Source organism: Camelus bactrianus, chromosome 17 (genome assembly GCF_048773025.1).
Source record: "Camelus bactrianus isolate YW-2024 breed Bactrian camel chromosome 17, ASM4877302v1, whole genome shotgun sequence".
NCBI classification, from domain to species: domain Eukaryota; kingdom Metazoa; phylum Chordata; class Mammalia; order Artiodactyla; family Camelidae; genus Camelus; species Camelus bactrianus.
In genome coordinates this window covers 17633106-17647341 of record NC_133555.1, presented here as the reverse complement: position 1 = coordinate 17647341, position 14236 = coordinate 17633106, and the positions used below count along the sequence as shown (strand labels likewise).

The 14236-nt window shown below is 37.1% G+C and overlaps 1 protein-coding gene, 1 long non-coding RNA gene and 1 other non-coding gene across 3 annotated transcripts in view; 2 read left to right on the top strand and 1 right to left on the bottom strand.

Annotated features, from left to right (window-relative positions):
* Positions 1-8779, bottom strand: part of MDFIC2 (MyoD family inhibitor domain containing 2) — a 93506-nt gene extending 84727 nt beyond the window's left edge. The window contains exons 1-2 of the mRNA XM_074344469.1: positions 8294-8779; positions 7626-7713 (exon numbers count right to left, since the gene is read on the bottom strand). Of these exons, the coding sequence (XP_074200570.1) occupies positions 7626-7713 (88 nt within the window). The 5' untranslated portion in view covers positions 8294-8779. The remainder of the gene's footprint in view (positions 1-7625; positions 7714-8293) is intronic.
* LOC105081429 (uncharacterized) overlaps positions 1-14236 on the top strand; it is a 667267-nt gene that overhangs the window by 257299 nt on the left and 395732 nt on the right. The window lies entirely within an intron of this gene.
* LOC123617642 (U7 small nuclear RNA) lies at positions 11348-11410 on the top strand. Its single transcript, XR_006725801.1, has one exon. It is a non-coding gene; the product is annotated as a U7 small nuclear RNA (small nuclear RNA).

Below are 14236 nucleotides of genomic sequence, written 5' to 3'. Positions count from 1 at the left end.
GGCTGTTTCAGGGGAATAGATGAGCACTTGAATTGAGAGTCTGATGAAAGAAAATCTATTTCATCAAAGTGGATGAGCATCATCCCATCTCTTAAGGGGTGAATAGAGCAAAAAGGAAGAGGAAGGACAAATTTGCTCTCTCCACTTGAGCTCGGACATCTGTCTCCTGCCCTTGGACATCAGCACTCCTGGTTCCCAGAACTTCTTGCTTGGACCAAGATTTACACCGTTAGCTCTCAGACCTTGAGGCTTGGCCTGGAACTCTTATAATTATAAGAACTCATCTTATAATTGTTAAATTTTTAAATTAGTATGTTATCCTTTGATAGTCCTTTGCCTAACTTTCTTTCGAGAATAAAATGCAGTGGGATGTGTTTTACTACAGTATAAAATATATCTCTAGTAGGCATTTCCAGGGTAAGGAGTTTATTGGAATAAAGAATGTTAACCAAGGTCTCTGAAAGGTTCCAGGCTTTGTTTGTGGGCAAACTCCCCACACTCATTAAATGTCAGTTTTCTTTTGGGTGAAAATGCTCCAGCCATTCTTGTTTTCATTGCGTTCTTGAAACATGACATATTCTTTCCTGCCCTACCCCTTCTACCTGAAATTTTACTTCATTTCCTTTAGTGTCCCATCAGCAGATGCTTTCTCAATCTTCAGGTCTAAGGCAAAATCTCTAGCCAACGTTCCCTTTCAACATTACTTAAAGTGGACAACTGATCTCATACATCTTGATTGATAATCTTCGTGGGGATGTAGGCATTTCACACTTAACCTGACCCCTCTCCCCAGATCTCCTGATTGTTTCATCTCCAGCCAGTTTTTCTCATATTCTTCACGCAGCACAACCATCATGCAGTGTCTCAAGCCAGGAGTCAGCCTTGCCTCGCTTCTTTCTGTCGCCTCACATCTGTGCACCAGCCAGTTCTGTTGGCTCTGCCTCTAGACTAGGTCTTGAATCCTATTCTGCCTCTGACCTTCACAGTTGTATCCTATCCCGCTTACCATCTTTTGCTTGGTCAACTGCAATGTCTTCTATTTTATTCTGCCTACATGCAATACCATGTGCAATAACTAATGATTGTTCATATTCTCCTGCTCAGAATCTCAAGTGGCTTCTAATTCAAATTAGGGAAAAACATCCAAATTCCTGACTGTGGCCAGCAGGATTGTACATTATTTGCAACTTTTTTTCCCTCCCTTCCCTATTGCCTTTTTTCTTCCTTCCCTTTCTTCTTTCATCCTTCCTTTTCATCCAGCCATTCTGAGCCCTCCTGTCTTTACACAGCCTCTTTTCCCTGTTGAATGCTCTTGCCAGATTTTTGCACAGCTAGCTCTTTCTTGTCAATTAAGTCCTGACTCCAGTATCTCCCTCAGACTTCTGTGACAACTGATTCTAAAGGAGAGTTCCCTATGCCAGTCTGTATCGCATCATCTTGTTTCAAAGCTTGCAAACAGTTACCCTGTGATGTGATCGTGTGCTTGTTTTACTTATATGACTTGCCAGGACATCTTTTCACATCTCATCTCTCCTTTCAGTTCTGATTAAAAACAAAACAACATTCTGTTTGACTGTTACCTTCTCCTTCCTTGTATTTTGGTTATTAGGTGACACATTTTCCCAAGTTCGTGGAGACTGTAAAAATAAGAGCTAATGATTGTTTCCTTTGTATACTTAGTAAAAGGAAATCAAGATAGGCTATTTGTGGAAAGTAACAGTTTAAAATAGGTATTAGTGTGGCTTAATTTTTAAGCTAGACACAAGAACACAGCCCTTTTAAAAATAAGAATTATCCGAGTGAGAGAATTAGGATCGATTAATATTTAGTCATTATAATAAAGCACTTAAATACAAGTTCCTTGAGGGTAAAACTTGTGACATTTTCATTTTTTGACTTCTTTGTTTAATATGCTGTCTGGGAGTTCAAGAGGAGCCTTACCAAATGCTCACTGAATTGCATAAAATACATATTTCAGAATTGTTTTAATGCTTATGATCCAAAATTATTTTTTGAGCAAATGAAGTAAATGGTCTTCACTTAGAATTAAGGGGATTCAGTGAACTTACGAATGTCAGTAAATGTGAGTAAGGTTTACACTTTCTCTAGCTCCTCTGTAAACCTTGATCCGGAATGAGATGGGATTCTTGTGTTGTGGATTTGCGGTTCCACATTATCCTGAAAAGGGAGTTTGTGGAGCACGGCTTTTTGGGCTTCTAGGATGTTTCCCAGTATCTTGGATTATTAGTCTCTTAATATTCATGAATTCTGACTCAGTAATAACCAGAGTATTCAAAATGCCAACTCATTGGTGACCTGACTCCTCTACATCAGTACTAAATAAGTTTAGGGGAGATTCCTTTAAAACGTATCTACATTAAGATTTGAAATCACTGAAGACTGTAGTCAACATGTGACCACTTATAGAAAAGGAGCTATAGTTAGTTCAGAATAACTAGAGAATTTTCAGCTCTTATGCTCTTTGCTTCCTGGAATTTTTGGAAGCTGAGAGAAAAGCTTATTCATTGCCCTCCTCCCCTCCATCCTTTTTTAAAGTCAAATCTTTTCTGTAATATGAATTTTCTCAGTGGGGAAATGTAGCAGTTATGGGACAGAGTCAACACCAGTTTAGATTATAAAACTGTGCTTTGTACATTGAGGGCACACTTGTACCTTGGAATAATTTTATTCTCCCCTCTACTTATTACAACCATAAAGAGACTGCTTCACTAAAACAATTACAGGTAACTAGTCTTTTGAAGGACAAACAGTTGTATTTCAATGCTCTTTATTTCTCATTTTTTAGGTCAAACAACTGTTTTGACTTTGAGTATATATATGTAAATATTTATGGCAAACCAGTCTTCAGGAAATTGTAATAGATTTTGTTAAGAGATACAAGCTTTTAGAACTGAAGTTACAAACTGGTAGCCTATGGACTGAAATAGACTCACAGAACCTGGTTTTATTTACCCTGCATGGTGCTTTCTTACCCTAATTGTTGTTGTTTTTACTTAACCTTTAGAAATCACGAGATGTCACATAGAAATCCAACTTCTCCTGGAAAATCAGGAGACGCTGGAAGAAACTGTGTAGTTCAAACACTGGTGATGCTGTGGTTTTAAACTGCAACTGGCAACAATTTAAAGGCTTCCATCCCTTCATCCTGATGCTTCTCTTCCGTATCAAATGGTGTAAGGTGCAAGCACTGAAATGCTTACCCCGAATGCTCCGTGGCTTAATGGGGTATTACATGCCATCTGATTCCACCTGTAATCCCCCCCCCCCCCAATTTCTTTGTTATATCAATTTTTCTTTCATAAAGTTTTTCACTGTTAGGCTTATTTTCTTCCTCTCCTTGTTGGGACGTTTCTCCTGGTCGTTTTGACCTCCCTTTAGGGCTACTGAATGCATTGCTGTCTTAGTCATCACTGTCTCTCTTGCCTAAAACTTTCCTCTGCCTGCCTCATCTCACTCTGTACTCCAGTTACAGATTTATATGCCCCAATCACACTGCACTATATTAGTCCCTGACCCTTACATCCCACTTCCAACTACTTAACTTATAGTTGGCACTCAGTTTGTCCCCCTTGTTTCCAAGATGCCCACTGCCCTAGCACCAGAGCAGGCACCTTGCAGCCCCTGACGCCTTTGCTCCCAGCGTTAACTCTTCCTCTCCACCTACGTAAACAGATCATGACCACCTTCCAGACCGCCGTGGTCCACAGTTACACAAGACAGCTGTCTTGCCTGGTGCATATTTCAAAGTCATATTTTGTTTCGCTGACTGTCTTAAAACAAGGTTTCTCTCAGTATGGTCCCTGAACATCTGCCTCTGTGTTACTTGGTCTTAAGCATTTATTTCTGGGTTCCACCTGTATTCTTCTGAATTCCTTAAGTTGGGACCCAGCAATCTGACCAGTCTACAATTTGAGAAGTCAAGAATTTAAAGGTTAGGTGACCAGTAATGGTGTAAGATTGCCTGATAGTTTGATAAAAGGTAAAATAGGATTCAGTTAATTTTACACTGAGTGCATTTTCAGGTTTATTAGTGTGTTTCTTAAATAGTATTTACCCTAATTGTTAATAAAAGCTCTAGATGTTGCTTTAACCAGCTCTTTGGTATAATTGCTAAATCAGGCCCATGGTCCAAAAGACAGAAAGTAGAAGGCAAATAAGAGCCTCTTCACCTTCCAGAAAAAACCAAGACAGTTAGATAAAATGTCATGCTCATGCCTTGCCTCCAGTAACACCGCTGTTAATAAATGTTGAATCCAGTTGGATAAATTAAATGAATGTTTAAAGGTGAGAAGTTAGAAAGAATATCAGCACTCAAGTTAGCAGTGATGGTGGTAACTTTTATTGGTCCCCTGCTCATTCTGAGGTCAGGTTCTATGCTCAGTGGTTTATTCAGCTGATCACAGTGAGTACTTGCTCCAACCCTAATCAGGCATTGCCTTGATTCCCTGCATTTTAACAGTGGGCAGTATTCAGCTAGGGTTGTAGAGGGAGGCAAGAGACATTGTGATGGCAGAAGCAGTTACTTTGGCCATTCATGAAAAAAACCTTTGAATAATTTTAAAGTCTCTACAGTTGGCTCTTCCTATCCATGGGTTTCCACATCTATGGATAGATTTGAACATCCTTGGATTTTTGTATCTGCAGGGGGTCCTGGAACCAATCCCCCCATGGATACCACAGGACAACTGTATTTCTTTTTCTTTTTTGGGGGAGGGAGGGGGTTTGATAAATTTCAAATGTTGATTGATAATGGCTGGAGAAGTCCCTGTGACAAAGTGGTTTAAGGCAAAGAACAGAGTTTGGAACTGGAAGATTTGGGTTCAAGATTTAGTTTGCCACTTAACGCCTCTGCAAGTTTGAGCATGATCCAGTTTCTCTGACCCTCAGTCCTTTAATCTGTAAAATTGGACAATACTACTGCATACCAAATGGTTGTAGGGACCAAGAGAAAGCATTTATATGAAATTCTATGAAAGAAACAATGGTGGGAAAGACTGAGGTGTGAAACGAGGACCTCCTTGTTTGCTGCCCATGCTGAACTTTGGCTGAACGCTCAAAAATAAAACTGCTGAATATCTGCTGAGTTGCCAAAAGGAAAGAAGTATGCTGAGAACTGGACCTTTCTGGACAAAGTAAACCCAACTTTTCCCTATTAGGGGATGAGATGTTCTCGATAACCCAGTTGTTATGTATGGAACAGTCCAAATCTTTGGTGAACAACTTGTCTAAGCCTGCATGAACTTCCTGCTTTTTCCCATAAAATCCACTACCCATTTTCCTGTGGTGGAACACTATTCTGGATTCCTTTGAAATCTGTGATCCCAGAATTGCAAATCTAGACCCCAAATCAACTGCTGTTTTGCCTCTTTATACTTTGTGGTCCTTTCTGTTGACAATGCTGTAAAAATACAGAGTGCTGTGACTAGTGCAGGTTGTTCAGAGTGTGGACCATGGTCTCAGAAAACGTTATATGATTTTGAATCACATCTTAAAGAGGAAAAAAGACACACAAATGATGAAATCTCTTCCCCATAGTTTCACATAGCAGGTATTATAATCCCCAGCTAGGGAATCTGAAGCTCAGAGAGGTTAAGCAACATGACACAGTCACACAGCTAGTCAATAACTGAGACGAATTTTCAAAACTTCACGTGCCTGACTTCAAATCCTCTGCTCTTTCCACTGCACCAGCCTGCCTTCTTTAAGAAAAATGAGCCAACACATCTACAGTTCCTTAAACATTAAAAGAAAAAGACATTTATGTTCGAAAACTAACTCATCCTGATAATTCCCAATTAAGATGTTGTCATCTAGCATCTGGCTCGATTTCCTTTTATGAAATACAGTAAACATAATTTGAGTGTAGCTTAAATGAAGTGTCCAAATGGGATAAAACAGGTCACCTGGGAAATTAGATTTTATAGATTACAAGAATTCAATGCCTAAATTGTACTTAATGGACACAATTTTTTTTAAAAAGAAAAGTCTTCAGGAAACAATTGACTGGTCTCTTAGTTTCATCATTTCTCTCTGATACATGTAGAGCATGGGGCCATTAAAGCAAAAATAAATCAGAAAAACTTCAGTATAAGTCGTAGTGAAAAATGCCTTTGTCTTCACGGATTTGGTCTTCAGAAGAAAAACAGGGGTATCTTTGGACCAAGTTTAGTTTTTTCACTTCTCCATTTTTTTTTTATGATTCTTTTTAAGAGATGGTTTCATAAAAATAAAGAAAGAAAGAAATAATTTATCAGCCCTGTGGCTTTCTGAAGGAAATTATTCTGAGAATACTACATGTCTGTACTAACTTTTATCCTGAAATAGTCTTCAGCTATTAAATTTGAGCTCCAGCTATTAAATTTGATTATGGGGGCCATGCGGCAGAAGGATGATCTTTTTTTTAAAAAAGTGAACATTTAAAAATGAGGGTTGGGTAAGGCAGGATTAAGAATAAGAGTGGATGGGAGAGTATATGTGAAGGTGGGGGTACTGATTAAACACTTTACGGAAACTTTTTGAGCACAGATCATGTCCAAGCAAGTAACCGAAATATCTTTCCTGTGAAACACGGTATAAGGTGGTAGTTAAATTTATGTGCTGTGGACTCACACAGGCTGGGATCAAATCCCAGCTCTGTCACTTCTTAATTTTGTAATTTTGGGCAATTTACTTAAACTCTTTGAGACTCTGTTTCCTCACCTGAAAATGAGGAATAATTAGTGCTTCAGAGGGTTCCTCTGATGATTCAGCATAAGCACCAATGCACGTTGTCAACGTGTTTGATGTCATTATCATTACTATTTTGATGTGGTAAAACTTATTTATTAAAGTCTCCTATGACCTTATCAAACAATTTTGAAGAATGGCAACTACTTAAGAGCCATCTCTTTACAATCAAATAGATTCATGAAATGTTGTAAAAGACACAACTTATCTATCAAGTCAGTTTCCCCAAAGAGACATTAAAGGTATTCATAAAAAGAAAAGACTATGAAACCAAACCTTCTAGTAAATCATCATTAGTTTATAAATATTTTCCAAAGTGCACAAATTTGTATTCCTCATAGGAGGACATATTGATTTGTGTGTGTATTTCAAGCAACCACGTTACGCACGCCGTGCTTGCGGCTGACCGTCTTCTCCTCTGGGAAGGTGGCTTCTCTAATTGCAGTGAATGGCAATTCTATTTGTAGACATGACTTCCTACAGCCTGCACGCCTTTCTGTGATTATTATTTAAAAATAATACTTGTCATCAAATTATTTCATCCTCCTGGCTACAAAGGAGAAAATTCTACAGCACAACAAGAACCTCATGGATAACATGTATCTGAGTTGAAAATGTGTATTCTCTTACCAATAAAATCATCTGCATGTACTGTGGTCTAAGAAATACAAAAAGCATTTCAATACTAAATACCCTCAAACTAGCACTTAGGCCAAAAAAAAAAAAAAAAAAAAAAAAAGAAAAGAAAAGAAAAATCAAAAGTACTAACATCACTTGAGCTGCCTGGGTATTTTCCCTTCTTCTGCCACATTGTTTCTTGCTTATAAATAAAAGCACAATTTTGACATTGATAGAAAATCAACAGCAAGAGGACTTACCTTCCTTCAACCAAGAAGTGTTATTTTTATCATTTTCAAAATGCTCAGCTGTTCTGACTTTTATCTTTTCCTGCTGAGTTTCTGACATCTAAGTGGAAACAGAATTGGTGATATAAAAAATTCATTAAGAACCCAAATTTATAACATGGAACCTTATATTTAGAGACAACTGCCATATTATAGGAACATTTTATCTCTAGTTTTTCAGCTCCCTCTCTAATGGTAAGTCTTACATTTTATCCAATTGTAGTATTTTAAAACATTGACATTGAAAATCAAACTTCAGATGATATTTCACTTTTCAGCAGTCAGGATTGCTATAAACTCTTATTTCTGAATACAAAAGAATAACAGATTAACAACTAGCCAGAGATTTGTTTAAAAAGAAAGAAAGAAACAAAAACAAACATCTTGATGTTTTTCTTAGCAGTCTACAGAAAAGCATGCTGCAAAGGGATGTACAAAGATATAAATACTAATAAATACAGAAGGACCTTTTCAGCCATGTGCTGGGTAGATTGAGACTCTTCCGACCTCAGCCAGGCCACGTTGTTTTTTTTCAAGGTGTTGAGACCTTTTATGCATCCTCAGTGCACGGCATGCGACTTCCATGACTTCTCACAGTGAGCGAGGATGCTCCACTAGTATCAGCACCTCGATGTACTTACCTGTGTGTTCCCACGGGAGGAGGCCCAGGGCGCGGGACGGGGGAGCAGTGTGGCAGTGCTCTGGGCAGCCTCCCTGTCTCTCAATGTCCAGCATCCCTCTGCCCTGCCAGAAGTGAGCGAAGAAGCAAATACACTCCCTCCCTGGGTGGTGCTAGATTTGTATTGCTGCCAGAAGCATCCAACTTGCGGCTGAGAGGTTTTTTGTTTTTTGTTTTTTTTTTTTTTTTTAAGGTAATATAAAGCCTGTGGTTCAAAACAATAAAAACCTTCTCCAGGCTAGCACTTATTTAAAATGACACTCTGCAAAATAAGGTAAAAAGACCGAACTCTTTTCAAATTGACAGAGTTGTCCTGTCTCCTGTTCCACACCCGCCATTCATCACTTATGGTTATTATTAAAGGATGTAGGAAAAAATAGATTGAAAAATGTACGGAGACTCTTTGGGCTCCAAGAAACGGAAGAGAAACCGCAAAAGGTTTATTTTCTAGAAGTTCAGCCTGCAGCTGCTATTTTGAAAAGCACGTTTTCCTAATGTTTTATAGGCAACAAAAAAACATCTCAAGTTCTTTTGAGAGTCTGCAGATATTGCAAAAAGAATTTGGAATGGCATTCCAAAGAGGATTTGTCATTAGATTGTTAGGCAAAGATAATACTGTTTTCAACAGAAAGTTAACAACATAAAGCATTACCCTTAGGTATGCATGATGATAAATAGTCCAACATTCCTAAATGTTGTGATTTTTTTACTGTAAAAAATCATCTTTATTTTTGCCTCCTCCAGTGTCTTTACCTGGACAACTGTCTGTTATCTGATCGTCTGGTATTCATTTTACCTCTCTCCCTAACTCCATTTCTTCTTGTACTTGGCTCCCAGTTTTCTGTGAAAACTGGCTGCTTAGTGTAGCTTTTAAAGACAATAGAACTGGTACCAAAAGATAAATTTCATATTCCTTAAACAGCCAAGGAAGACCTTGACTGGTCAGATTCTGTAACATCATTTTCAAATTGTGGCTTTAAGTTTTAAGATTTCTCCGAGGTACCTAACCTTTTACTCTAACCTAATTATAATGCTGCCCTTTCTTGAACTTGCTTCTGTTGTTAACATCCCAGAATGTTTCTTCAAAATCCCATCTCTGCCCCTACCTTGAAGCCTTCTTGGTCTCTCTCATCTAGAGATGATCAATCCCTTCTCTGATCCCACTTGGGACTCCTGGAATAATCAATCACCCCTTTGTGGTCTTATGTAAACCTGTCTTACCTTCCCAGCAAGATTATAATCCCCCAGAGGACTCATCCTCCATCTCTGCATTTTACGCATCCTGCTTCAGTATGTTACATGATCACCTGCAGATAATCATGACTGGATAAACAAAACCAACATATCAAAAACCAATGATTAAAAAAACCAAAAAAAAAAAAAATGGTGTTTTCTGTTGTCCCAAAGTCGTAGGATACACCTGATTACAAAGTTCCTTTAGAGTTATAGCATTCTATGTCCCTTCATCATAAATTTGGAGACCTAATCTAATTCCCTTAGTAGTTTAAGCAGTGTCCTTCGGAAAAGAAGTTATCTGAATTTTATTTAGTAGGGGGCAGAAAGACATTTGGTAAATAACAATCACAGTGATCTTAAAACAATGAACAGAGACAACATCAGAGCTAAAGAAAATCTAAGGTGCAAATATGTCTAGATGAGAAGAAATCATTTGAAGTATTCAGGAGAGGGGTGAGCCAGAAACGCACTTGAACCTGTTATCCTCCTAGTTTGTTTTCAGTTGTATTTTAATATTGGATCATATGACTATTAACTATTCCTCAACAGAAACCTTTTTTTTTTTTTTAAGATTCAAAATGGTTTTCAGTCTTTCTAAGTTTACAATCATATAATCTCTACTTCCACACAGTTTCTAAGGTGGAGAACCCATTCCTACCTGTGAGTGTGTGGTAGTGAAGCCTTTCTCAGATTCTGTGATTGTTTTTACATGTTTTATTTACCTCCAGCTAAACTAGTTTCCAGTTATTTTCCCAAGAGCAACCTGTAACTCAAACCTTGTCTACATTCCTTACTTTGGAGGTTATGAATTACTCTTAATTGTGGTTTCTTCTTCGATTATTCTTGACTTAACATATTTTCCACTTGTTTTACTTTTGTAGTTACTGTGATACAACTATTTGAGGCCCAGTGTTGAGAAAATTATAAACTCTAAAAACCTTAAGAAGAATAGTTCTAAGGGGGGAATTTTTATGAAGATAAAAATTCATTTCTAATTTGGGAAACTTATCCAATTTTGGCTGATATATTTTAAACATGTCCTAACAGTCAAACTTTTTCTATTGTTCTATTTTACCATATTTTTCTACTTAGCCTTTCACTGCTCTTTGATTTCATTTTTGCCCTTTGAATTGGCTTTTTTTTTTTTTGAAGACTGTGTGACATTATTTGAATTTTCTATATGGAATTTTTTGTTTTGTTTTGAAGAGCACCATTTTTGGAAATTAGACAACTCATTTTAAATTCTTTTCCTGTCTTTTTATTAGCAGTCATTCTTTATGAGAACTGTAGACATTAATAAGCATCATATTCATTTTTTTCATCTACTTCATCGGTAAAGATGATAAAAACAAGCACCAAGTGCTTTATCCTGAATCAATTGTGTATTGTGTCCTTGCTGGTTGGATGTTGTGTTGAGTATTCCATACTGATGTCAAGTTTTAAATCATACATTCATCTGCTTAGGTATGTACTTGGGCCACAGAGTTCTCCATCTGGGTGATGAAGTCTGGTTTGGACTGGGATTTAGTCTCCTGGACTAGGCTCGGCCTTGGGATGAATGAAATAACCACAGTTGGTGATGGGAAATAAAGAGAAGTTAAATCTGATGGATCCTAGGCAGAGCAGACTTGGAAATGGATGGTCCACAGTGAAGCTCAGAAATGACTAGCCAGCCTCAGAAGATAGACTGGTCTGACTAAGCTCCTAGGAGAATAAAGACATTTTGAAAAGAATCACCTGTCCAGATTATGTTTGTTGTGCTCATTTAAAATAATGAGCTAAGTGTTAACAGGTCTTTTAAAATTTGTCTAGCTGGTTTTCTGGCCTGCCCTGAAAAGCCCCCCTAGGGTGGTGTGGGGAGAAACTGAGCTAAACAATTCAGACCCAGGAATGTGATCTCAAGGCTCAGGTTTCCTTGTTAAATTCTGTTTTTGTTTTCTTTTCTAGAAGGAGATAGTTTGAATGTACTCTTGTTTTCTAATTCTGTTCCTTGTATTTTGACTCATGCAGCAGTTTTTCTGGTTCCTAATCAAAATCTGATCCAGAGGTAGAAGGTAGAGCTGGGCAGACTATTCAGCATAAGGCAATCTTTGCCAAAAGAAAACCTTGCAAGATCATGATGTTTTATGTTCTTGTTTCTGCTATAATAAAATTGAATGTGTGAAGCTGGAGCCTTCTTTAGCGATTATATGCTATTGTATTAGTCTTTAGTGATGGTCTTCAAAATCATTACATTTTCCCTTGCTATTGTTTGTACAATGATAGAATTATATGTCTAATGCACAATATGATATTAATCAATTTGTAGAGAAGTCACCAACTTAGATTATTTGATTTGAGGACTACTGTAGTACTACTTTCTGCAGGATTAGTGGATTGGATCCGAGTGGAAATGGTATAGGTGTCCTCTTTTGAAAGTATGTCTTCTGAATGTCTCCTCTGAATGTATGTTTACAGAATGGAATCTCTATATTATTTAGTACAGTTAATTAGAATGTTTATAGTAGCCATTCTTATAATCATTATATGCCATCAAATGTTTCACATTTAAAAATTCTCTTTGAAATAACTTAGCCTTTATACAAAAGCTCACATGGAGTAAATAAACATTGGTCCAGAGTATCAAAGGAAAAAGTAAATAAAACAAGAAGAAAATTCCATATTTGTAACACAGGCTTTCCCAGGTTACAGCTAACATCACAAGACATACCAATTCAAGGATTTATTAGTTCTCATCACAAGTTTAGGTTTAAGAAATAAAACTCAGGGATATAAAATGCATTAAGTTTTATCCTTGTTTCATGCCGGACCATTAAAAAAAAGCTGCTTACCTTGAACAAATTATTTTTACACCTTATAGAGTTTCTTTTACTGACATAGACTGTGGCTGGCATTGAGAAAAGATATAAGAATAAACATGTGACACTTACTCATGGGTTATGAAGATTTTTGTTTCCTCAGGATTGCAGTATACATTCTTTAATTTAATACAGCCTAGTTAGTATAAATATTGTTCCACTTCATGTTAAATGTAGTAACTTTGTAACTATATAATTCCATTTATGCACTCTCTCCTTTGTACTTTTATTGTTATATACTGTACATCTACAAATGTTATAATCTGACAGTGTTCCTGTGTGTGTGTGTGTGTGTGTATGTGACAATAGTCAATTGTCTATTAAAGAAATTAGGAGAAGAAAAGGAAGATAATTTTTTAAGGTTACCCATACAGTTGCCATTTTTGGTTTCTTCAGTTTCTTCTAGTAGACCTGAATTTTCGTTTGATTTCATTCTTCAGCTTAAATAATTTTCTTTACCATTTCTGGCAGTTTAGGCCTGCTGGTGCCAGACTCTTGAGTTCATTCTCATTTGTGAAGGATATTTACCCTGGATATAGAATTTTTGTTTGCCAGTTTCCTCCATCCACCCTTCCATCTTTCCTTCCTCCCTTTATTTTGATTTTGACATTATTCCTATCACTGTTCCCCTGTATCTAACATGCCTTTTCCCCTCTCTAGTCACTTTATTATTATTTTTTTGATCTTTGGTTTTCAGAAGCTTATCCATGATGTATTTAGGTGTAGTTTTTTTAAAAAAATTTTCTACTTAGGTTTTGCTGAGATTCTAGATTTTGCAAGTTGATGCTTTTCGCCAAGTTCAGGACATTTGGTGCCATTATTTCTACAGTTATTCTTTCTGTCCCCTTCTCTGTCTTCTCTTCCTGTAGCATTCCAGTTGTACATTTGTTACACCACTTCATATTTTCACAAAGGTCTCAAAGGCTCTGCTCATTTCTCCCCCAACTTTCTGCCTCTGTCCTTCAGATTGAATATCTTTGTAGATTTGCTTTTGATTTCACTAGCCCTTTCTTCTGTAGTCCCCAATCTATTAAGGCAATCCTGTATATTTTTCATTTTAGATATACTTTCAGTTCTAGAATTTACATTACATTTGGTACTGTCTAATAGTTCCTATTTATTTACTGGTAATACTGAACTCTCATTTATTATCACCAATTTTATTTAATTTCTTGATCATATTTATTATAGCTAGTTTAAAGTCATTAACTGGTAACTCCACCATCTGGATCTTCTATTGACTGCTTACTTTCTTGGTTATTCAAATATCTAATCATTTTTTATTGTATACTGAATATTTTGGATGATGCATAATGGAGAATGTGGACAATGCTGCATTCTCTTAAGGGGTATTGAATTTTGTTCTAGCAAAGCATTAAATTACTGGTGTATCATTTGGATCCTTTCAGGTGTGGTTTTATGTTTTATTAGTGTTGAGTCAATTTCAGTTTTTATTTTAGTCTTAGGATATAGCTCATGCTAAAATATATGGTTATTATGGCCAAAACATGTCTTTTTTTAGGTCTCAACTAAATGCCCAAGGTAGTCAGTCAGATATATCCTGTCTGTTTGGACCAGAGTGTCTTCTAACACTGTATTAATAACCCTGGTACATGCATTCAGTGCTCAGTCCCACAGAAGCTACATTTTGCAAGATGTTTCAGGTCTCATCCTATATATGCACAGCCCAGCTCCTAGCCAGTAATTCTAGGGTGTACTCTGCCACCTACCTGCTTTGTGCAACTCCATCTGCTCCAGAATCCTGCACTGAATGTTCTAGCCACTTTAAAAGCCTAAACTCCAGTCTCTGT